The following is a 26,614-nucleotide window of genomic DNA, read 5'->3' as shown; positions in this document are numbered from 1 at the left end:
TACTGCGAAAAAACTGTACGTCTGTGTATTGTGTTTTTATCGTATTTTTCGGACCATAAGACACACTTTTTCCCCCCAAATGTTGGGGGAAAGTGGGGGGTGCGTCTTATGGTCTGACTACTATAGGGCTGCGGCCGGGAATGTGGGGGCTGCGGTGGAGCGGGCCATCTGGGGCACGAGCAGGCTGTAGCAGCGCCTGCCATGACCACGTGGGCCCGCTCATTACATATGCACGCCCATCCTCCCGCCCATCATCTCTCAGCGAAACCGGCGCTGACAGGTGGGCGGGATGATGGGCAGGGGGTGCGCGCATAATTAACAGCCCTGGCAACTACAGCCTGGAGTGATCATGTGCGGCTGTATTCACTGCCCCCCGTGCATCATTATCAGTGCGGGGAGCAGTGAATCAGTACACTCACCCGCCACCGTGTGTGGAGCCGTCCCCCCTGCAGTATCGCGCGATGTCTTCCTGTCTGTGCCGGTCAGCTGATCTGGACACTAGCAGCGCGCACAGCGATGACGTCATCGCTGTGCGCGCCGCTAGTGTCCACCAGCTCAGCTGACCGGGCTCAGACAGGAAGACATCGATTCGCGATGCTGCAGACAACGGTGACGGCTCCACACACGGTGACGGCTCCACACAGCGGCGCTGCAGCTGAGACAGAGATCGGTGCTTCAGGGAGTGAGGAAAGGTGAGTATAAACGTTTATTTTTTTTTCTGTGCCACAGGCCATATACCCCCATTCATCCTGCTCATGAAATACCCCCATCTTGGTATATCATGAGCAGGATGGATGGGGGTATATCATGAGCAGGATGGATGGGGGTATATCATGAGCAGGATGGATGGGGGTATATCATGAGCAGGATGGATGGGGGTATATCATGAGCAGGATGGATGGGGGTACATCATGAGCAGGATGGATGGGGGTACATCATGAGCAGGATGGATGGGGGCATATCATGAGCAGGATGGATGGGGGTATATCATGAGCAGAATGGATGGGGGTATAACATGAGCAGGATGGATGGGGGTATATCATGAGCAGGATGGATGGGGGTACATCATGAGCAGGATGGATGGGGGTACATCATGAGCAGGATGGATGGGGGCATATCATGAGCAGGATGGATGGGGGCATATCATGAGCAGGATGGATGGGGGTATATCATGAGCAGGATGGATGGGGTTATATCATGAGCAGGATGGATGGGGGGTATATTATGAGCAGGATGGATGGGGGGTATATTATGAGCAGGATGGATGGGGGGTATATTATGAGCAAGATGGATGGGGGGTATATTATGAGCAGGATGGATGGGGGGTATATTATGAGCAGGATGGGCGTATATGAACAGGATCATAAACAAGGCAGGAGGATCCTTACCAGAATGGGGTACCTTAGTAGAGAATTTAGGGACATTACCCCCATAACAGTGTCAGCAGCAGATCCTCGCCCCATAACAGTGTGTCATGACCATATTTTTTGGTTAAAATTTTATTTTCCTATTTTCCTCCTCTAAAACCAGGGTGCGTCTTATGGTCAGGTGCGTCTTATAGTCCGAAAAATATGGTAATGTGATTATTGGTGCAGTTTGTGGTCCAAATCTGCCCCTTTATCTTCATGCCAGCAAAGTCAGAGAATTCTGAAGTGTGTGCATGTTGCTTATTTATTACTTGCACATTTGGTCCAGAGAATAAACTGCAGCATGTCAATTGCTTTCATTTTTTTCCTGCATTTTGTAGTCCATTCATTGATTCACTTCATTAAAAAAAAAAAGCATGGCAGAAAAACTCACCAAAACTCGCATGTGTTTTTAAGTGCGTTAGGCTGCTTTCACACATCAGTATTTTGCCATCAGGCACAATCTGGCAAAAAATAAAAAAAACCGATCCGGCGTCTGTTGCCGCCGGATCCGTTTTTTCCCCCATAGACTTTCATTAGCGCCGGATTGTGCCGGATGGCCTTGCGTTTCATCCATTTTTTGGCGGATCCGGCAAAATTTACTTGTCCGGCGGACGGATGCAACTTTGAAGTGAACGTTTGTGTCCGGCAAAAAAACACGGATCGCGCCGGATCCGGCGCCGTACGTCGTGTTTTATAACGGAATCCTATGGATGCCAAATCCGGCGTAATGCGGCAAAAAACGAATCCGGCCGCCGGATCCATTTTTTTGAACTGAGCATGCTCAGAATCACACCGGATCTGTCAAAAAACTGAAGGAACTGAGGGAAAAAACTGATGCAACTGATCTGTTTTTTCGCCGGATCAGTTGCGTCAGTTTTTTCGCCGGATCGTGCCTGATGCCAAAAAACTGATGTGTGTGAAAGCAGCCTTATTCTGCAAGGTAGGTAAAGATTTTGTGCATAAACGTTCTGCACCAAATCTGCATGGTGCGCACAGAATTCACATGCTGTAGATTTCATAATGCTACAGTTCTCAAGTCCCGTCTCTCTCTCTCAAAAAAAGTGCTTGCATTAGATTTGTGAAATCTCCTAGCTTTTGATGGTACTCTGTAGAAAACAAACCAAGCTGGAAAATGCCTAATGTGACACCTTTCTTGGAACATCAGGTATCCAGCTGATGTAGGACGTCTCACATACAGTCCTCCCTGAGGAATCTCTCCTTGTCTTCCTAGTGGGATCCCTATAAAGTCAGGTTTTTCCTTCTGTAATAGAGCTAACCTGCATACATAGTCCCCGGGAGCGTTTTCTGTAAGGCTTCCTACACCAGCTGGGTCTCTGCTAGATGAATTGGTAACCTCGAAGAGTTATGTGCTTCGAGTAGAATGAAATTTGCCACATTTCCTGACTTGGCGGTTTAGCAGAACTTTACATTCCTCATAAAATATTTAAAAGAATCTCTACATACTCTAATATTGTCTATTCGGTACACACCTGATCCACTATGTGAACTCTAAAGACCACACTGTGGACAGTGTAATGTATCTGGGGCCTCCCGATTCTGCCTCAACAGAAGTCAAACGGTTAAAAGAAGTGTCATGACGTGACCATTCTTCAGGTTTTTGAGTGGAAACCACTCATTAGTTTGTATATTACAACTTAAAGGGAACCTGTCATGTTAGGTCCTTCACAAAGCACTTCCCTGCTGAGCTGACTTATGTGATGTCACCATCATGTCACTGTAATGGGCGGACCTCAGCAGAGAAGTGTTTTGTGAAGGACCTGTGATATCATTAATTACAATGCGGGGGCGTTACCAAGTTCTAAAAATAATCATGTCTGAGCTTTACTGACTGTGAATTCCAGCAATGCCGCCCCTATGACTGAACCCTGCTTTCACCTAAGTATATTATTATTATAGCGCCATAAATTCCATGGCGCTTTATATGTGAAAGGGGTGTACATAATAGGGACAAGTACAATAATCATAAACAGTACAAGACACAGACAGGTACAGGAGGAGAGAGGACCCTGCTCACGAGGGCTCACAGTCTACAAGAGATAGGGGAGGATACAGTAGGTGAGGGTAGAGCTGGTTGTGTGATGCTATATCAGACTGAGGGTTACGGCAGGTTGTAGGCTTGTCGCAAGAGGTGGGTCTTCAGGTTCCTTTTGAAGCTTGTCAAGGTAGGCGAGAGTCTGATATGTTGAGGCAGAGCATTCCTGAGTATGGGGGAGGCACGTGAGAAATGTTAGATGCGTATATATACTTGTATATAAACTCTTTTATTAAGATGAATACATTGAATATGTTGTTTTTAAAACCATGTCGGTGATGCACATTGCATCATGTAAAACACATTAGGGGCGGTTTAATATTAAAAACCAACATGACCGGTTCCCTTTAATGAAAAACAAAAACAAAACTGATGTGTAAATATGTTGAAAAAAAGCACCCTGGAAGTGACAGGCAAAAAAAAGACTCTTTAGGACATAAGACATTGGCGTATCCTGGAGCGACTTCCTCCTGATAAACTCTGCTGGCTTGTGCATGTATCCCTACCCCGACACCTGACCCTTTATTCTTAGGAGATAGGCTGCTGCTGAGCTTTACGGCAGATTATTTGCTCTCCCTTTTGAACCTACAGTACTTGAAGACTGTCCTGATCCTAAAGGCCCCGTCACACACAATCGCTAACGAGATCGTTGCTGCGTCACCATTTCTGTGACGTAGCAGCAATCTCGTTATGTGTGACACCTACCAGCGATCAGGCCCCTGCTGTGAGATCGCTAGTCGTTGCTGAATGGTTGGGACCATTTTCTTCAAAGGCGATGTCCTGCTGGGCAGGACACATCGCTGTGTTTGACGCCTACCAACAACCTCTAACACAGTCCCAACGCCCACCGAGATCGTTATACAGGTCGCTGATCGTTACTGCGTCGTTGGTAAGGTCTGACTGTGTGACATCTCACCAGCGACCTCCCAGCGACTTTACAGCGATTCTGATCAGGTCACATCGTTTTCGGTATTGCTGGTAAGTCATTAAATGTGACGGAGGGCTTAACAATCGTGTGTCAGGGAGTGGGGAGAGATGGAGGACAGCCTAGTGCTCATCTAGTCATCAGCTGTGGCCAACCTTAAAAACTGGATTGTTGAGATTTTGGATCAGGTCCTACTAACACTGGTGCTTGTGAGGGCAGTAACATTGTCACTGTCTGTGGATGCCATTTGGGTGCTTGTCCTTATCCTCATCACCCAGTGTCTGTGGTTGTGGCAGCTTGTGATGATTTATTAGTCGGTGGTTTTGTGTCCCCAGGTGCTATCTGTTGATGGCAGTGACCAGCTCCTATCTTTACAGAACACTAAACCCACAGAAAGCTAAAGCCACAAGTCGTTTTACTGTTACAGATGCCAGATTGTCAGTGTGATTAACTTTTTATGGCATTGAACTAGAAACAGATATTTTATGGTTTTATTAGCATTGTGGCCTGTGTGCCTTCTAATTACATGTATTGTTAATTTAGATTGTAAAATTCCTAAGTTTAAAGCCACTTTGTATTAGGGATTTGATTTAATTAAAACTTTAAAGGGATACTCTTGTGTGCAAAACTGGACTCATGAATGTGGTTCAATGTAAAAATCCTTAGTGTAGCTGTCATTTAAATGTTTATTAAATCAATAGAACGTATGAAAATAAGCAACTTTGTATTATCTCATCACACATATTTGCTTCTTTCTCTACTAAAATGGATGTCATTATCAAAATTCTAAATTCGGAGGTAAAATCTGTATTCAGTGAAGACTTTTCCATTACTGAGATAGCGAGCAAGGCAGTTGTTACTGATGAGATTCTATCCCTCTGCCTCTAGCTCCTCCCTCTGCCTCTAGCGTCTACCTCTAGCGTCTCCCTCTGCCTCTAGCGTCTGCCTCTAGCGTCTGCCTCTGCCTCTAGCGTCTCCCTCTGCCTCTAGCGTCTCCCTCTGCCTCTAGCGTCTCCCTCTGCCTCTAGCGTCTCCCTCTGCCTCTAGCGTCTCCCTCTGCCTCTAGCGTCTCCCTCTGCCTCTAGCGTCTCCCTCTAGCGTCTCCCTCTGCCTCTAGCGTCTCCCTCTGCCTCTAGCGTCTCCCTCTGCCTCTAGCGTCTCCCTCTGCCTCTAGCGTCTGCCTCTGCCTCTAGCGTCTGCCTCTAGCGTCTGCCTCTAGCGTCTGCCTCTAGCGTCTGCCTCTAGCGTCTCCCTCTGCCTCTAGCGTCTCCCTCTGCCTCTAGCGTCTCCCTCTGCCTCTAGCGTCTGCCTCTGCCTCTAGCGTCTGCCTCTGCCTCTAGCGTCTGCCTCTAGCGCCTCCCTCTGCCTCTAGCGCCTCCCTCTGCCTCTAGCGCCTCCCTCTGCCTCTAGCGTCTGCCTCTAGCGTCTGCCTCTAGCGTCTGCCTCTAGCGCCTCCCTCTGCCTCTAGCGTCTGCCTCTAGCGTCTGCCTCTAGCGTCTGCCTCTAGCGCCTCCCTCTGCCTCTAGCGTCTGCCTCTAGCGTCTGCCTCTAGCGCCTCCCTCTGCCTCTAGCGCCTCCCTCTGCCTCTAGCATCTGCCTCTAGCGCCTCCCTCTGCCTCTAGCGCCTCCCTCTGCCTCTAGCGCCGCCTCCCTTCATTATAGAATCTCATCAGTAGCAGCTGCCATCTCCTATCTCAGTAATGGGAAAGTCTTCACTGACTACAGATTTTACAACAGAATTGAGAATTTTTATTTGCTTACTTTCATGTGTACTATTGACTTATGAAATAAAAGTTAAAACGACGGTTCTTCAGTACTTGGACAACCCCCTTCTCAATCAACATATTTTCCCCATGTGAAATAACCGCTCTAATCCATTGTCAGCACCTGCTCAGTGCTCGCGTGGCATGGTAGCACAAGACCCACTAATTAATAAATTAAGTAAAATTATAATTCTAATAAATGCCACACAACAATAAATGATTGAAAAATAAGCTGTGATGTTTACTAAGAGTTACATAAATAAATAATAAGTAAATATTATTTGACCGTAACAGAACTACCAATAACCAGATAACCATTCAACCATATCCTCCCATCACAAGGTGGGCAATTTTCCCACTTATCATCATCATGGCAATTAAAGTCCAAAAGATCAACTTAGGGGATGGGGGCTGGTGTCTTCTCTCTTGACGTGTTTGGCGAATGCCAGCGGATCCCGAACTTTAAATAGACCATTTCTTTTCACACTTTGTTAGATTGTCCAATCGGAATCGCAGGAGAAAGAGTGTGCAGACGTACGGCTGGAACCGGGTATAACCAAAACATCTAGAACAACAAAGGTTTGACCTTTGTCCTGGTACAAACTGGCAGTACAATACCAAATAAGAAAAGGGCGCGAGAAATAAAGAAACTGGGAGAAACTGGGAGAAAAAAGGAGGGGGGGGGGGATTAAAACACCAGGCAAATTACTATGGGGTCTGTGCAACCATACCATTAGTATGGCGGCCTCCGTCCTTCTGTCACATGAGACCTGTAGCCAATCGATGGCTGCTTCCCTCTCACTTTTTTCTGACAAAAGTGACACCCGGAAAAAGTGAGATCTACAAACGCCCAGTCACAGACTGATAAAAGTAGTATTTAGAAAAATCATCAAATATGATGTCTACAATGATTTAGTTGAAATAAACAAGATCCCTTGTTTCCGTAACCCGGGCGTTTGTGCTAGACTTTTGCTAAAATGTCCAGTCCGTGTTTTTGGCTGCGCTAACTGAATTGCAGATTCTTGATCCAAGAAGCTGTCACGCTAGGTACATGGAAGTACCAAATGAGCGTCAAAAGTTAAGGGAAGGGGACTCCTGCATCTAGGGAAGGGCGATATGGTAACCCCTGACCAACCTAAAGCTAGTCCCGGGGGTACCTCACAGCCCTAGATAGGTTCCGCATCTATGTGACGTGCCAGATGCCTGACCCTAGGTATCCTTTAGTGCTGGACCCTAAATATGGAACGGGTGGGATGAGTTTTTCGTCAACCTCAAACTGTAAAGGAAAGACATAAGGGGAACACTCGAGGAGGAAAAAGCATGAACTACTTATCCACAAATGACACAGGCAGGAGTTCAGCAAGCTTCAACAACGATACCACAGACAAGAGCAAGCCACCTGCTTGCAACCAGAGCTAAAATGAACTGTATAAACTCACCAGCACCAAGAGAGTACTGATGATCAGCAGCTGGGTGGAAGGAAAGCTCCTGCTGGATCCAAAATGGGAAGAGATAAAAATCCAGCAGAAAAGCTACCTATTACAATGAATATTGACAGCAGAAACGATAGAAAGTCAGGAAGGATTTTGCGCAGCCAAACGCTGTGACCTTCTATAGCCAGAAACCAAATGGCTGTCTGTCACCCATGACACACCTGTAACAGAAGTGTTTTATATTCTGCTACTTGTCCAACTGGTTTCTTCCTCCAATGTATAAATTTACCGTACAATTGGTTTTTACACTTGAGAAACTGATGCTTTATATCATTGGATGAAGGATTTAAATTCGGTTAGCACAGCCAAACGCTGAATTGTGTTTTCCTTCATTAGGGACACTTATCAGCATAATTCAAATCAAGGTTTGGCGTTCCCTAATCTCTCCCCAGTACCTCAGAGGTGTACGCAGATCATAAGACACTAGATCCATGAAGAGGTGTGCAGACGTCTCCAGAACTCGCCCCTCATCAAGACCAGCCGGAACAGCGTCTTGATGAATTAGCCCCATTCTGATAATTTTATGCCTAAATACATATACCCCTATCTCGTGGAATTGAGCATAACTGAATGGAGCAGCAGGAAAAGTTTTTTTTATTTTATTTCTTTTTATTTTAATGTCAAAGGTAAAGTAAGGGGTACTTCTCACATAGCGAGATCGCTGCTGAGTCACGGTTTTTGTGACGCACCAGTGACCTCATCAGCGATCTCGCTGTGTGTGACACTAAGCAGTGACCTGGCCCCTGCTGTGGAATTGCTGATCGTTTCACACTGCTCTGGTTCATTTTTAGCTTGTTGCTCTCCCGCTGTTAAGCACACATCGCTGTGTATCACAGCGAGAGAGCAACAATCTAAATGTGCAGGGAGCAGGGAGCCAGCGTCTGGCAGCTGCAGACGCTGGTAACCATGGTAAACATCGGGTAACTAAGCGAAGAGCTTTGCTTGGTTACCCGATATTTACCTTTGTTACTAGCGTACGCTGCTCTCAGGCTGCCAGTGTTGGTTACCAGCACACACCGCTTAGCGCTGGCTCCCTGCACTCGTAGCCAGGGTACACATCGGGTTACTAAGCAAACCGCTTTGCTTATTTACCCGATGTGTACTCTGGCTACGTGTGCAGGGAGCCAGTGCTAAGCGGTGTGTGCTGGTAACCAAGGTAAATATCGGGTAACCAAGCAAAGCAGTTTGCTTTAGTTACCCGATATTTACCTTAGTTACCAAGCGCAGCATCGCTTCCACACGTGGCTGGTCACTGGTCGCTGGTGAGATCTGCCTGATTGACAGCTCACCAGCGACCATGTAGCGACGCACCAGCGATCCTGACCAGGTCATATCGTGGTCGCAATCGCAGGTACGTCGTTTAGCGAGACGGTACCCTTATGGCCCCCAAATTAGTGGCAGCACAGCTATATCATTAGGGTGGGAGTTGTACTTGCAACATGCCTCACATTTGCTGTCTAACATGTAATTTTCTGTTTCTGCAAAAGGCCTACAATCCTTATAGGAAAAAAACCCCACAAGGGTTCTAGAAATAATGCTGTAAATGTCAGCTTTCAGCATGATCATTCAACACTTATCATTGTGGGAATATGAATTGTTTTACCTTGGACTTGAGCATCCATTATCGTCACCGCCACATTGTGGTGGGCATACAATAGTCAAGAGAGGAACTACACACAACCACAAGCTGTAACACTACATCACCATCTGCTGTCTACTCGCTCAGTATAAGCCTGCAGCTGTTGTATATACCTCCAGTGGCTCCTGTTTTTTATCTACCCCTTGTCTCAGCCCTCTCAGTAGGCAATTGGCCGTAGACTGCGTTTCTGTATGTACAAAGCACATAAAATAGTGGGACCGTAACAGAATATTATAAAGAGATGAATTTTCTCCAGCCACTTGAGCTCTTGGGATGGTGTCTTCCATGTTGCTTTGGTCATACTTTGGGAAGTCTCGGGGATAATTATTATAATTTGAGGGAAGCGGTGACTCATGATTTGCCTGGCTGCTCGCCTCTAGCTGAGGCATTGGCAGGCTGATGGCATACACGATGTGCCAGCTTGGGATTTCTATTAATATTTGGGCTTTAGTGATTTATTTCTCCCTATATATGTCCCGGCCTTGTGGTCAGATTTGCTGTACCCCTGGTCAGTTGTCGGCTAAGATGTCAGACTATGCATATTTCACACCCATGATTAATATGTGGATTTGCAGGCCTCTGCAGTTACGCAGCTCATCACACAAACAAACCACGGTTTCTACAACACTAGGTTGCTTGGTTAATGTGTTGAAATGAATTTACACGTTTCCAAAATAAGTGTGCAGTTCACTTTTTTTTGGGTTGTCTGCGCAAAAAGTGGAATACATTTGTAATATTTTCCTTGACTTTTGTACTGTACCTAATAACGGATTTTATTTTAATCCACAGTTTATAGTCTAGGTAGTCTGATCATTCTTGGTAACCGTCATCAAGTCCGTCATAGGAACCTTCTCCAGGAGCCTGTCAGCACTTGGGCTTCTCAGTGCATGGACACGCCCCTGTGCACTTTCAGCCTGATTTACATATACTCTGGGCTAGAATTCTCCTGATTGGCCCCTCACGTCCTACAAAAATGGCATCTTTTTTTAGGGACAGATGCCTACACAGCCTCACCACTACATCCGTATGTAAAAAGGCCCTGACAGAATACAGAATCTCCTCTAATGCTGAACAACACTTTGGGTTTTTTCTACACCAGCTTATGAAATTGGGGCAGATTTATCTATTCTGTCTATTTCCTACACAGCGCACACTTAGACTAGACTTAAAATGTCTCCAACTTACAAAACGGTTTTATGCTGTTTGATAAATCTGTCTACATATAACACGATCTAATCTGATGTCCTTTTACACCACCCATTAGTTGGCCTACTTTCTGTCTCCTAAGTTTTGCCACAAGGTATTGCACATGAGGCCACACTCCTTTCCTGTGATGTAATGCCCACTTTCTCTGACCAGCCCTAAACAGTAGTGATGGGCGAATAGTAACTATTAGTGTTCAGATTATTCGTAGCGAGCCCCAAAGTACTACTCCAGTAGTCATCACGAATAAAGAACCTAATGCAAATCAATGGGGATCCTGAATAGTGGAATAGTACTCGGTATTCGGTAAGCATAATCCGAACACGAATGGTTACTATTAACTCATCACTAATAAACCGTGCTTGTCTGTCTATGGTTTGGGCTTTGTTGATGGGCCGCATCGGTGATGTTATGTCGTCTGTGTGACCAGCTGCAGCCTGTCACTGTGCTCGCCAGCTTGTACCTTCGACATTGGCAGAGCTGCTGAGTCCAGTGATTGGCTGCAGCAGTTAAAAGTGCTGTCAACTTGGCATCAATCCTCCTGCTTAACAACAAAGGCAGGAATAGCAGAGGAGAAGCATTGCAAGACTTGGGGGGACACCACTGGTGTCTGACAGGAGCAACAAGGAATCAGACCCTATTCTATCCTACTGGATGTGCGTATACAGTTTTTGGAAGTATCCGCCTGCAGCAGCTGTCTGTTACTTGAGAGGGTCAAAGTTAGTTGTCCACTAGCGTTCACCACTACATCGCCAATCCTGGGTGCAGCAATATTGAAATACCTGTCTCCGAGGAGGCAACCTGAGGGTGGTGAAGTTTGAGCATACATGACAAATGTGTAGACCCTTTATAGTAACATGACGGAGAATCACTCACCGTGCATAAAGTCAATGAAAACCTTGTATCACATTTTACATGTGATTTGCACAATCAGAAATTAATTTTCTGGACGATATCTGTAAATACTGTGTATACTTACAGTTCTCATTGTGCTCAATGTATCCCATAGGTTGATCAGTGATTAAATTGACATATGGTCATGTCAAAGAGCAATGTTACCTGATTGAATTAGAAGTCTTTATGCAGATTGGTTAGTGTTTGCAAAAATCAGGTGCTGACTCCTTTTGCAAGCTGTGAAGGTACCCTTTAAGGAAAACCCATATGTGCCCACTAATTTGTTTAAAACAACTTAAATCCTAAACAGCTACTTTAAGTAAGAGGCCGATTCATCAGTTTCTGCACAAAATGTGACCCAAAGCTGTTCGAGTTGTGAATAAAATCTAGCAATATTTCAAAGTTGTGCAAATTTTTTTTTCTGCTTTATAATTTTTTCTCAATTTTTGTAAAGTGGACAGGCGTATGACTGAGCACAACTTTAAATTCATTCAAGTTTTTACCACAAAAGAGGTGTGAATCACATGTGAGAGCCAGTGGCGTGATCCCCTGGAGAGCCAGTGGCGGACTCCCCTGGAGAGCCAGTGGCGGACTCCCCTGGAGAGCCAGTGGCGGACTCCTCTGGAACTGCACCCTAGTTATAAGTGTTCTTATTTTACTGGGAGGGAAAGAGAGGTATTTACAAGGTTTTGTTAAAGTTGTGGACAACCCTTTTAAAGAGCAAAATTAAAAAAAGAATAATATATTTATTCATTTACATAGCCCCATTAATTCCATAGCACTTTACATACATTGGCAACACTGTCCCCAGTTAAAAAAAGAATCCTCCAAAATTGCACACTTTCTATTTTCCCATCAGCAGGAGTTTACAAGCATTTTCTTATCAGAAGCAGGATTACAATGACCTTTAGGGGTGCTTCACACATAGCGAGATCGCTACCGAAATCGCTACTACGGCACGGTTTTGGTGACGCAAGAGTGACCTCATTAGCGATCTCGCTGTGTGTGACACTGAGCAGCGATCTGGCCCCTGCTGCGAGATCGCTGATCGTTACACACAGCCCTGGTTCGTTTTCTTCAAAGGCGCTCTCCCGCTGTGACACACAGATCGCTGTGTGTGACAGCGAGAGAGCGACGAAATGAAGCGAGCAGAAAGCAGGAGCCGGCGTCTGGCAGCTGTGGTAAGCTGTAACCAGGGTAAACATCGGGTAACCAAGGTGGTTACCCGATATTTACCTTAGTTACCAACCTCCTCCACCCGATGTGTACTGTAGCTAGGAGAGCAAGGAGCCAGCGCTAAGCAGTGTGCGCGGCTCCCTGCTCTCGCGGTTATGATCGCTGCTTCGGCTGCTGTGTTTGACAGCTAAGCAGCGATCCTAACAGCGACTTACAAGGTCGCTGTTACGTCACAGAAAATGGTGACGTAACAACGACCTCATTGTCGCTGTCGCTTAGTGTGAACCAGCCCTTATATACCTTTGCACAAGCACAATAGATGCTTCAGTACAAAAGATAGGGTCTGAGTCTGTTCATTGCAGCTAATGTATACATGAACTTCCTGAACTAAGAAGTTAGTCTGAAATTGCTTCAGTGACCAGTGTGAAATTGCAAGATCTCTAATTTTAACAGTAAGGCCTTGTGCCCACAGTGCGTTTTTACAGCGTTTTTTCTAGCGTTTTTCATTGCTTTTTTTAATCAATAAAAGCAAGGAAAAAGCATCCCAGCAAAGTCTATGAGAATCAGGACTTGCTGTGCCCACGTTGCTTCTTTTTCAGTTGCTTTTTTTCTTGCTGAAAAAAGAAGCAACATGTCAATTGTTTTAGCGTTTTTTCCTGCTTTTTTCCCCAATTGACTTCAATGGAGTCAGGGAAAAAAGCAAGAAAAAACGCATGTGTAATGCCCACGTTGCTTTATATTTTATGCGTTTGGGCGTTTTTAGGGAGAAAAGAAAGCTATGGCTATGTAGATTCCTTCATAGAAGAAAGCCACATAGCCAGCGTCGGCAGCTGTTATCTTATCTCCCATTGTTTAGCGCGACACCTCTGCAGGGACCCCCGCTGACGTCACAAGGTAAAGAGTTCATCACAGCGGGGGATCTCCAGGAAATCCCACAGTAATCCCCCTGTATGAATTGTATTCACCTTGTGACATCCCCGAACTTATACAGCGAGGTGTCGCGGTAAACAATGCATGGACCGCCGCTGATGTCACAATGTAAAGAGTTCATCCCAGCGGGGATCTCCAAGAATGTGGGCGGCATTGCTCGGTAATCCCCCTGCATGAATTGTATTCACATTGTGACATCCCGAACTTCTCTGCAGTGACCTGTGGCATTAAACAATGCAGGGACCCCCGCTGACGTCACAAGGTGAATAGTTAATCAGGTGATAGCATCAGCTGCTTACCAGGGGGTCCTGGAGCCCATGGGACTTTTAGACAATCAGCTGATGTGTAATCTGTTTCAGGTCCTTGAACCTGTGTCAGGTTCAAAGACCTGAATCCAATATCATCTGATCAGAAGGCAAACCGATCAGATGATGTGTCATCATCTGATCAGTTTGCCTTTCAATCAGATGATATTGGATTCAGATTGGACATCAAGGGACCCTCGACCCAGGACTACAGCGGAGGGGGGTTCTTTAGTTCAATAAAGATGGAGTCACTAATTGTGTTGTGTTTTATTTCTAATAAAAAATATTTTTCTCTGTGTTGTGTTTTTTTATCTTTACTAGAAATTCATGGTGGCTATGTCTAATATTGGCGTGACACCATGAATTTCAGGCTTAGGGCCAGCTGATAATACAAAGCTGGCCCTAACCCCATTATTACCCAGTGAGCCACCTGATACCAGGGCCGCTGGAAGAGTTGGATACAGCACCAGAAGATGGCGCTTCCTATGATTGCGCCATTTTCTGGGGCAGCTGCGGACTGCAATTCACAGTGGGGGGGCCCAGAAAGCTTGGGCCACCCTGTACTGCGGATTCCAGTCCCCAGCTGCCTAGTTGTAACTGGCTGGACACATAAATTGGGCGAAGCCCATGTTTTTTTTTTTAAAAAATTATTTTATGAAATTCATGAAATAATTAAAAAAAGGGCTTCCATTTATTTTTGGTTCCCAGCTGGGTACAAATAGGCAGCTGGGGGTTGGAGGCCACCCGTACCTGCCTGCTGTACCTGGCTGGCATACAAAAATATGGCGAAGCCCATGTCGATTTTTTTTTTAATTCATTAAAAAAAAAAAACAACAAAAAAACAAACACATAACCCAAAAGGGTTAGGAGTAAAAAAAAATGCTTAGGCTCTCGCTGTATTTTCTATTGCTAGGGTAACTTAAACAGCTACTGGCTGCTAACCCCTCCTGCTTGGTGTTACCTTCACTGGCAATGAAAAATCCAGTTAAGCCCTTTTTTCTTGAGTTTTTTTGCCAAAAAATTAAAAAAAAAATTCCATGGGCTTAGCCCAATTTTTGTGTCCAGCCAGGTACAACCAGACAGCTGGGGACTGGAAACCGCAACGCTGAGTGGCCCAAGCTTTCTGGGCCACCCGCTGTGTATTGCAGTCCGCAGCTGCCCCAGAAAATGGTGCTTTCATAGAAGCGCCATCTTTTGGCGCTGTATCCAACTCTTCCAGTGGACATGGTGCCAGGTGGCACGCTGGGTAATAAGGGGTTAATACCAGCTTTGTTTTACCAGCTGGTATTAAGCCCGAGATTCTTAATGTGAAGCCAAGTTTGACCCGGATATTAAGAATCTCCAATAAAGGGTTAAAAAAAAACACCACACAAAAAATACTTTATTAAAAATAAATACACAGACACACTTAGGGACTCCATTTTTTTACTCCCTCTCACCCCTCCTCAATCCTGGTCTTCTGTCACCGATCTAGCTCTGCTATATCAGAAAGCACGGGGGAGGAAGAACGCTTCAAATCCCCGTGCTGTCTAATCACTCAATGAGTTAGCAGAGACTGCAGGTTGGTAAGCGGTGACATCACCGCTACCACTGTTGCCATAGTAACCTAATGAGCAGGTTGCTATAGCAACGGTGATCTCCGAGCACCTGATTCCCGGCACCACTATTCACCTGCATGAGCCGGTAAATAGCGGTGCTGGTAAACGATCTAATAGATCATCATTTTCCTGTCACTTTTATTCCAAAATGGAGATTGAAGAAAATGGGTTGAAGAAGGAAATGATATCAGAACACCTTTATTTTCATATCCAACTTTAATGAGCTGAAACAAGCATTCAATAGTAACAAAAAAAGCATGAAAAGAAGCAGGAAAAAAAGCAGGAAAAAAAGCATGAAAAGAAGCATGAAAAGAAGCATGAAAAGAAGCATGAAAAGAAGCATGAAAAGAAGCATGAAAAAAAGCATGAAAGCATGAAAAGAAGCATGAAAAAAAGCATGAAAGCATGAAAAGAAGCACAGAAAAAAGCAGCTTTTTTTTGTGCTGAAAAAAAAGCACCGTGGGCACATAGCCTAAGGCTATGTGCCCACGGTGCTTTTTTTTCAGCACAAAAAAAAGCTGCTTTTTTCTGTGCTTCTTTTCATGCTTTCATGCTTTTTTTCCTGCTTTTTTTCCTGCTTCTTTTCATGCTTTTTTTGTTACTATTGAATGCTTGTTTCAGCTCATTAAAGTTGGATATGAAAAAAAGGTGTTCTGATGTCATTTCCTTGTTCAGCCCATTTTTTTCAATCTCCATTTTGGAATAAAAGTGACAGGAAAATGATGATCTATTAGATCGTTTACCAGCACCGCTATTTACCGGCTCATGCAGGTGAATAGCGGTGCCGGGAATCAGGTGCTCGGAGATCACCGTTGCTATAGCAACCTGCTCATTAGGTTACTATGGCAACAGTGGTAGCGGTGATGTCACCGCTTACCAACCTGCAGTCTCTGCTAACTCATTGAGTGATTAGACAGCACGGGGATTTGAAGCGTTCTTCCTCCCCCGAGCTTTCTGATATAGCAGAGCTAGATCGGTGACAGAAGACCAGGATTGAGGAGGGGTGAGAGGGAGTAAAAAAATGGAGTCCCGAAGTGTGTCTGTGTATTTATTTTTAATAAAGTATTTTTTGTGTGGTGTCTTTTTTTAACCCTTTATTGGAGATTCTTAATATCCGGGTCAAACTTGGCTTCACATTAAGAATCTCGGGCTTAATACCAGCTGGTAAAACAAAGCTGGTATTAACCCCTTATTACCCAGCGTGCCACCTGGCACCATGTCCACTGGAAGAGTTGGATACAGCGCCAAAAGATGGCGCTTCTATGAAAGCACCATTTTCTGGGGCAGCTGCGGACTGCAATACACAGCGGGTGGCCCAGAAAGCTTGGGCCACTCAGCGTTGCGGTTTCCAGTCCCCAGCTGTCTGGTTGTACCTGGCTGGACACAAAAATTGGGCTAAGCCCATGGAATTTTTTTTTTTAATTTTTTGGCAAAAAAACTCAAGAAAAAAGGGCTTAACTGGATTTTTCATTGCCAGTGAAGGTAACACCAAGCAGGAGGGGTTAGCAGCCAGTAGCTGTTTAAGTTACCCTAGCAATAGAAAATACAGCGAGAGCCTAAGCATTTTTTTTACTCCTAACCCTTTTGGGTTATGTGTTTGTTTTTTTGTTTTTTTTTTAATGAATTAAAAAAAAAATCGACATGGGCTGCGCCATATTTTTGTATGCCAGCCAGGTACAGCAGGCAGGTACGGGTGGCCTCCAACCCCCAGCTGCCTATTTGTACCCAGCTGGGAACCAAAAATATAGGGAAGCCCTTTTTTTAATTATTTCATGAATTTCATAAAATAATTAAAAAAAAAAAACGACATGGGCTTCGCCCAATTTATGTGTCCAGCCAGGTACAACTAGGCAGCTGGGGACTGGAATCCGCAGTACAGGGTGGCCCAAGCTTTCTGGGCCCCCCCCACTGTGAATTGCAGTCCGCAGCTGCCCCAGAAAATGGCGCATTCATAGGAAGCGCCATCTTCTGGTGCTGTATCCAACTCTTCCAGCGGCCCTGGTATCGGGTGGCTCACTGGGTAATAATGGGGTTATGGCCAGCTTTGTATTATCAGCTGGCCCTAAGCCTGAAATTCATGGTGTCACGCCAATATTAGACATAGCCACCATGAATTTCTAGTAAAGATAAAAAAAACACAACATAGAGAAAAATATTTTTTATTAGAAATAAAACACAACACAATTAGTGACTCCATCTTTATTGAACTAAAGAACCCCCTTCCGCTGTAGTCCTGGGTCGAGGGTCCCTTGATGTCCAATCCGAATCCAATATCATCTGATTGAAAGGCAAACTGATCAGATGATATTGGATTCAGGTCTTTGAACCTGACACAGGTTCAAGGACCTGAAACAGATTACACATCAGCTGATTGTCTAAAAGTCCCATGGGCTCCAGGACCCGCTGGTAAGCAGCTGATCGTTTACATCCAGGGAAGATCAGCGGATTCATCATCTGCTTGTTAAAAAGCTGGCAAGCTGTTCACCGCTGGACGTAAACAATCAGCTGCTTACCGGGTGGTCCTGGAGCCCATCGGACGTGACCCAGGAGACTGCAGAGAGGTGAGTAAGGTGAAGAGTTCATGCCAGCAGCGGATCTCCTACATGAACTGTATTCAACTTGTGACATCCCCGGACCTCCCTGTAGAGTGGTGTCGGTAAAACACTGCAAGAACACTGAATGTCTGGTGCAAGGCACAAGGTGAACACAGTTCATGCAGGAGGATCACCGGGGTTTTTCGGGGTTCACCTTGACGTCAGCGGGGGTTGCCTGCATTTATGTGGCATAGGCTGTGCACCAGGCATTCAGTATTCTTGCGGTGTTTTACCGCGACATCTCTTTGCAGGGAAGTCCGGGGATGTCAGGAGGCGAATACAATTCATGCTGGAGAATTACCGGGGGCTTTCCTGGAGATCCCCCGCTGGGATTAACTATTCACCTTGTGATGTCAGCGGGGGTCCCTGCATTGTTTAATGCCACATGTCACTGCAGAGAAGTTCGGGATGTCACAATGTGAATACAATTCATGCAGGGGGATTACCGAGCAATGCCGCCCACATTCTTGGAGATCCCCGCTGGGATGAACTCTTTACATTGTGACATCAGCGGCGGTCCATGCATTGTTTACCGCGACACCTCGCTGTATAAGTTCGGGGATGTCACAAGGTGAATACAATTCATACAGGGGGATTACTGTGGGATTTCCTGGAGATCCCCCGCTGTGATGAACTCTTTACCTTGTGACGTCAGCGGGGGTCCCTGCAGAGGTGTCGCGCTAAACAATGGGAGATAAGATAACAGCTGCCGACGCTGGCTATGTGGCTTTCTTCTATGAAGGAATCTACATAGCCATAGCTTTCTTTTCTCCCTAAAAACGCCCAAACGCATAAAATATAAAGCAACGTGGGCATTACACATGCGTTTTTTCTTGCTTTTTTCCCTGACTCCATTGAAGTCAATTGGGGAAAAAAGCAGGAAAAAACGCTAAAACAATTGACATGTTGCTTCTTTTTTCAGCAAGAAAAAAAGCAACTGAAAAAGAAGCAACGTGGGCACAGCAAGTCCTGATTCTCATAGACTTTGCTGGGATGCTTTTTCCTTGCTTTTATTGATTAAAAAAAGCAATGAAAAACGCTAGAAAAAACGCTGTAAAAACGCCCTGTGGGCACAAGGCCTAAGGGGTACTTTGCATGCTGCGACATCGCTAGCTGATGCTAGCGAAGCTGAGCGCGATAGTACCCGCCCCCGTCGCACATGCGATATCTTGTGATAGCTGCCGTAGCGAACATTATCGCTACAGCAGCTTCACACGCACTTACCTGCCTTGCGACGTCGCTCTGGCCGGCGACCCGCCTCCTTCCTAAGGGGATGGGTCGTGCGGCGTCACAGCGACGTCACACGGCAGGCGCCCAGTAGAAGCGGAGGGGTGGAGATGAGCGGGACGTAACATCCCGTCCACCTCCTTCCTTCCGCATAGCCGGTGGAGGCAGGTAAGGAGATGTTCCTCGCTCCTGCGGCTTCACACACAGCGATGTATGCTGCCGCAGGAACGAGGAACAACATCGTATCTCCTATTGGTGCGACATGACCGACACTACACAGATCACCGATTTTCGACGCTTATGCGATCGTTTATTGGCGCATCTAGGCTTTACATGTTGCAACATCAATACCGGCGCCGGATGTGCGTCACTTTCGATTTGACCCCGACGATATCGCAGTAGCGATGTCGCAGCGTGCAAAGTGCCCCTAACAGTCTGCGGTGCGCACACTGTCACGATTCCCCTGTGTACTCCATCTGGGAGGGTGTTCACTTGACAGTTTGTCTGCAATTTGTATACTTAATCACAGGAAAGCTAAATTCCTGTGTTTTTCTCATGTCTCTTCTTTGGAGAGTAGGTGGGTGAGATTAGTTGACCTGTAACCACAAGTATACGTATTGCATATACGTGATCATGTGACTGCCCTCCCAGACAGGAAATACAGGGGAATCGTGAAAGTGTGCACACCGTATATTGTCACTCTTCGGCAGTCACACACAGATTGACAGAAGGCTTTTCTTCTGTGTCTGGAATTATCACATTCCCTAAACCTGACCGCTTGTGAGCAGTAGACTTGTATCGGAGTGTGATGGAACATAAGCAGCTGGTGCAAAGACAGTGCCATTATTTCATGATCGGAAATTAATCAGGTGACAAAGTACATCTCCATAGGCCGGAGAAGAGAGCACAATCTTCTAACAGTGCAAAGCAATGATATGAATAGCTCGGAGAACTGATTTTGAAAGATAGTGGAATTAAACCACCTACATGCCATATTCACAAGTCTGAAGCAGTAAGATGCGTTCTGTCTACATCCATGGATAACCTAGATGTAGACAGGTAGTGCGGACTGTCATTATCTGATTGGAAGTTTTCTACTTTACATGTCTGTAACTTATTTTTTTATTGCCTCTGCCATAGGTCACGACTGCTGCGAGCAAGTGAAAGTCCTATTGTTTGCCTCCAAGAAGGGTCTATCTGCCATAGTAGCACAGGAGGACTTCGAGTTTATCAAAGACGAAGCTTATGAATCCGCTCAGTTTTTAGCATCCAGCGCTGGGAACCAGCAAGCTCTACTATTTGCCAAGTTCTTCTTGAATAAATCAAGATCATCTCCTGGGGATGCAGTCGTCCTCGATAAGAAGATCACATTGGCTTTTCGACATTTGCGGCTACCAAGTGGATGGAACGTTTTAGGAGATTTCCCAAATGCAACAGGTAATGGTTCTGGTAAAATGGTATACTTAGTGAAAAGTTTCTACAGAATATATAATGGATAATAAATGTTGAAATGCTTTAATAACTTGCTAGACTGAAAGAAATGCATAAAAGGCCATTGAGGGCTCATTAAAGTGTGACCGCTATTTCTAAGATTAGCTCATGTGAAGTAACTTTTCTGCGGTCTGAGGCTGCAGTACTGGCACAGTATGATGGCAGAGCATCTCTGGTTCTGGCTTACATGTGTTCTTAGGGTTGCCACCTTTACCAACCAAAGATATCCGCTAACTTTACATGTGTAAAGAATAGGGTGTGGTTCTAGGTGGGCAACACTACAATAACATACAGTAGCTGTCAAAAGCTTGGCATACCTGGTCATGCAATGATTTAACTTGTTCTAATTGGAATGTGCACATTGTAGATTCAGACTGAAGGCAGTTAAAATTGAAAGACACACATCTGGAAGCAAGGAGTAAAGAAACACGCATGACACAACCCACATAATGTGTTAAACCTTAAATTCCTCAAACTAACCCCCTTTCACTCTGACCTCTTTACACCTTGACATTCTCTCAAGCAGCTTCATCAGGGAGTTACCTGGAATGGCTTCCAATAAACAGGCATGCCTTGTCAACAGCGCTTTTATGGCATTACAGGCCTTCAGAAAGTGTTTGGGATCATCAGGTGTGTTCTGCAGAAGCCGTGCTGTGATGTGCTCCACAAATGTTCTAAACCAGAAGATAGCAGCAGATGCTCAACTAAGTGAAGAGAAACTACAGTCCATCATTACTTTAAGACATAAAGGTCCGCCAGTCTGGAATACTGATAGAACCTTGAAGGTATCCTCAGTTGCCATCAATCACTGCTATGAAACTAAAGGCCACTTTACACACAGCGACATGGCTAGCAATGCCGCTGCCAATTGCACCCGCCCCCGTTGTTTGTGCATCACGGGCAAATCGCTGCCCGTGGCGCACAATATCGCTAGGCCCCGTCACATGGACTTACCTTCCTAGCGACGTCGCTGTGGCCGGCGAACAGCCTTTTTTCTAAGGGGGCAGTTAGTGCGGCGTCACAGCGACGTCACACGGCAGGCGTCCAATAGAAGTGGAGGGGCGGAGAGCAGCCGCATGAAAGACACGCCCACCTCGTTGCCGGAGGACGCAGGTACGGTGTTGTTCGTCGTTCCTGGGGTGTCACACGTAGCGATGTGTGCTACCTCAGGAACGACCAATAACCTGCGTCCTGAACCAGCCACGACATTTGGGAAATGAATGACGTGTCAACAATCAACGATTTGGTGAGTATTTTACATCGTTAGCGGTCGCTCGTACGTGTCACACGCAACGACATTGCTAACGAGGCTGGATGTGCGTCACGAATTCTGTGACCCCCAACGACATCTTGTTAGCGATGTCGTTGCGTGTAAAGCCCCCTTAACTCCCATGAGGATGAGGACGCTCCAGAAAAAGACCAAGAATTATCTGTGCTGCAGGAGATAAGTTGCTCTAGTTGAAAGCTCGTCAGATAACAACCCTCTTAAATGATTCTTGGACATAAAGTAGCAGACATATCTGAAAATCAACTATACACAGGACACACTGAGAAGCGGGCCTTTATGGTCAAACTGCTGCAAAGAAGCTACTATTGAGGACTAGAAGAAAAACAACTTGTTTGGGCCAAGCAACACACAGACATGCTATCCCATCTAGTTTGCACTTTATGGGACCATCATTTGTGTTTAAACAGGTCAATGACTCAAAACACACCTTCAGGCTATTTAAGGTTTATATGACCAAAAGTGAGAGGGTTGGAGTTATTCATAAGACTATATGGCCTCTACAGTCACTCAAAACCTTAGAGAACCTGTCGCCATAAATATGCAGTCCAGTCTGTAGACATCATGTTATAGAGCAGAAGGAGCTGAGAGGAGATATTAAGTTTTATGAGAATGAATCAACATAACCTGAGATTTACTAATTTAAACATTTTTCTTGCATTGGGATTTTTGGTGCAGTGGGCGATCCCATCAGTGATTGAGAGCCATGTCTATATGCACTCTTCTAGAAAGAAAGCTGTCAGTCATTGATGGGACCGCCCCGTGGTCCCAAAATCCCATAAAGAGCAGAGGTGTATATGATTGAAGTACAGGCTATGCTGAATCTTTTATTAAAAACAAAAACAAACCATGTATAACAACCTGCTCTCCCCCCTCCACATTGAACTACATTTTCAAGGTGACCGGTAACCAAATTGCAGTGGTTTGGGATGTAAAGGCCTTCAGAGAAGGTAAAGCCACCAACAAGTGCTCAGCACCTCTGCAAACTCCTTCAAGACTGAAAGCCATTCCAGGTGGATACCTGATGAAGCAGCTTGAGAAAAAAGCAAAGCAGTTATTAGAGTAAAGCTGGACCACCTTAGGCTTCGTTCACATAGGGTGTTTTTGCTGCTTTGTGTTCTGCAGCAAAACAATAGCAAAACCTAATCTCTTGGCAAGAAATAACCTGGGGTCTTGGTGCATTTTTTGCTGCGTTTTTACAGCATTTTTGCACTTCCACCTTGCTTTGTATGGGTGAAAAAATGCTGCAAAAACACAGCAAGACTGTGGCAAAAATGCTGAAAGAATTGACATACTACTTCTTCTTTAAAAAACGCAGCAAAAACCCCTTATCGGGTTGCCATTTGTCGGGAAAAAAAACGCAAGTGTTTGTGTGTGTGTCTGCATGAGATTTATGGAACCTCATAGGCTTTGCTAGTACTGTAAAATCATCCTTTTATTAGCATTCATTTGCACAAAACATTTGCACAAAACCAATGCAAAAGTTGCTGCAAAAACGCCTAGTGTGAACATAGCCTTAACACTAGAAGTCCCAGAAATTTCGAGCTCCCCCCTGAAGTCCCGAAAGAGGGTCAAATGACCTTTAGTCCAAACTGACAACTCTGTCAATAAACTAAATAGAACGAACTAGAAACTAAATGGCTAAACTCAATGGAAAACAACAACCTCCTGTGGTGTGACAGTAATGGCCTTAATTACAGCACAAAAGACGGTGATTATAGGATGTTAGCTAAAATCCTTCAGGTCATTCGACCAGTGTCTGGGTTCCAAAGGTAGAAATGTTAAATGACCCCTCTCTGGGACTTCTAGTGTTAAGGAGTCTAGGGTTTACCACACATTATTTAGTTTCAGCTGTGTTTATTTACTCGTTGTATCCATGCGTTCCTGGTACAGATAAGTTGCTATTGCAATGGGAAGCCTGAAAGAGGTCTCTGCATCTGTCATACACCACAACCTATCCAATCTCTGCGGAGGTGGGGTCTGATAGGCAGCCTATCAAGCACTGAAGGACAGTGTAATACATGGCACTGATCAGATACTAATGTGATCACGAGAATGCATGTTCAAGTTTTTAGGCATTAATAAATATTCTAAAAGAAGAAAAAATTAGGTGTTTAAAAACACCTCCCCCCCCCTTTCAAAATCCCAATTTTCCTAATTAAAAAAAATGGTTCAATCTTGGAAAAAAATGAAACTGCTCAAAAACATAATATATTTGGTATGGTCACATCCGTATTGACTAGAGAAGGGCGAGCCTGCACAGAGTGGTCTTGAACCGAACATGAGCATGGATGCCTAACCCCACATAAGTCTATGGGGACCTGATCTTATGTGCTGTAAAATGGCGTCAGTAAGGGCTAGGGGGCTGTAACACTGCTTCCGGGGCCTCTCATTAGTCTCATGCATGTTCACTGCTTTCCCCCACCCACTCTCTGTGACAGGGTCTGTGATTGGTTGGGGAGTGTAAAATAAATAATTGGAAAAAATGGCATACTGTCCCCGTATTTTGATACCCAGCGCAGATAAAACAGATGGCTATAGGCTGTTAAAACTATTAAATCATTTTTTAAAAATGGCATGCGGTCACCCCAATTTTGACACCCAGCCAAGATAAAGCAGACAGCTGGGGGCTGGTATTCTCAGGCTGTGGGGGGTGGCCCATGGTTATTTGGCCCCCCTCAGCCTAGAAATAGCAGTCCACAGCAGCCTTGGAATTGCCACATCCATTAGATGAACCAATTTTGGCACTTTATTCTGTTCATCCCCGGAATTGTAGCATCCATTCGGTGCGCCAATTTTGACGTTTTACCCGGTCCATCCCGATTGCCCTGGTGCAGTGGGAATCGGGGTAATATAATGGGTTTATGACAACTGTGATTTGTCAAAACATATGCATGAGAGCTAATGAGTGGACCCAGAAGTAGTATGACAGCCGCGCGGGATACTTGGTAAGTATAATTCTCTTGTTTTAATCTCTGTCACTTCCTTTTTCTTTCTAGCCACTTGGCCAAACCAGAACAGTAACACTGACACTAGGTATCCGGTACGGACCCCGAACTTTACAGTTTGGATTCGCCCATCACTAATAATGACGTGTACTGTAAAAGCATATCATTAGTTATCTCACAGGGTGAATGGCCAAAGATGGGAATTTTTCAAAATGGTAACAATTGCTATAACTTGTTACACAATAGAGAGCTTTAAGTGAATAAAAAAGTTCCCTTCGAATGATGCAAGAAAAATGTTTTATATTTGCCTTTAAAAAGTAATTTTGCGTGCAAAAATAGTAAAATATAAAAATGATATAATTTGGATATTACTGTAACCTTATTGATTTATACTATTAAACTATATCATTATTTAATCTGTACCGTGCTTGCCACAGGTCGGTTTATTCTGCGGAGAAGAGAAGCACAGTGGGCACGGGATTTCTAAAAATCCTTCCACTGTGCTTCTACTGCACAACGCAGCGTTATGGATGCAGGGAAAACACTCAGCGCCCATAACGCTGCAAACCCCGATTGTGGGCGCACAGCCTAAAATGCTACAATGGATGAATGGATAGATGTCAAACAAATATAACGTCCCACCCCCTGCATATTCTAAGCTGGCGCCCTTTAGTGCCTTTCATGTGGCACTAAAGGGTGCCTAGCCTTGTATTTAGCCCCCCAAAAAATTAATAATTAAAATAAACGACGTGGGGTCCCCCCTATTTTTGATAGCCAGCTAGGGTAAAGCAGACAGCTGTAGCCTGCAAACCACAGCTGACAGCTTCACCTTGGCTGGCGATCAATTTGGAGGGCTCCCCAGGCGTTTTTTTTTAAAAAAAAAAACAAAAAACGTGGGGTCCCCCCCAAATTAGATCACCAGCCAAGGTGAAGCAGACAGCTGGGGTCTGGTATTCTCAGGGTGGGAAGAGCCATGGTTATTGGACTCTTCCCAGCCTAAAAATAGCAGGCCGCAGCCGCCCCAGAAGTGGCGCATCCATTAGATGCGCCAATCCTGGCGCTTCGCTCCAGCTCATCCCGCGCCCTGGTGCGGTGGCAGACGGGGTAATATATGGGGTTGATACCAGCTGTAATGTCACCTGGCATCAAGCCCTGGGGTTAGTGATGTCACGGCATCTGAACAGATACCCGACATTACTAACCCAGTCAAGTAATAGAAAAAAATAAAGACAAAAAAAAAATGTATTTGAAAAAAAACCTCCCCGAAACATTCCTCTTTTACCAATTTATTGAAAATAAATAAATTTCGGTCGCTGTAATCCATTTTGGAGGTCCCACGCCGACTCTGGATCTTCTAGAATATGGGGGGCACGTTCAGGGAACGTATCCCCCATTTTCTGGAAGAGCAAGCTCTCCATGAGCAGTGTGGGTGCAGTAATCTGAGAATACTGCACTCACACTGCCCCGGTCCAACCTAGGGCAGAGTGACCTGCAGTAACCTCATTCTAGAATATGAGGGGCACGCTCACAGAACGTACCCCCCATTTTCTAGAACAGCAGTCTCTCCATGTGAGGAGTGTGGCTGCAGATTACCACACTCACCCTCCCCCGGTCCACAGTGGAGCAGCCTTTGCAGTAGCGACGTCAGCATCCCTGCTTGCAGGGATCCAGCTGACAGCCG

General features: G+C 45.3%; 1 protein-coding gene across 6 annotated transcripts in view; it reads left to right on the top strand.

Annotated features, from left to right (window-relative positions):
• AKAP13 (A-kinase anchoring protein 13) overlaps positions 1-26,614 on the top strand; it is a 345,810-nt gene that overhangs the window by 127,414 nt on the left and 191,782 nt on the right. For all 6 annotated transcript variants that reach the window (XM_075345957.1, XM_075345960.1, XM_075345958.1 and 3 more), the window contains exon 4: positions 20,350-20,646. In XM_075345957.1, coding sequence (XP_075202072.1) covers positions 20,350-20,646 — 297 coding nt within the window. The remainder of the gene's footprint in view (positions 1-20,349; positions 20,647-26,614) is intronic.

This window comes from Anomaloglossus baeobatrachus, chromosome 4, assembly GCF_048569485.1.
Source record: "Anomaloglossus baeobatrachus isolate aAnoBae1 chromosome 4, aAnoBae1.hap1, whole genome shotgun sequence".
In the NCBI taxonomy this organism is placed as follows: Eukaryota; Metazoa; Chordata; class Amphibia; order Anura; family Aromobatidae; genus Anomaloglossus; species Anomaloglossus baeobatrachus.
The sequence above is the reverse complement of the archived record's forward strand: the minus strand, read 5'-3'. Positions and strand labels throughout refer to the sequence as shown.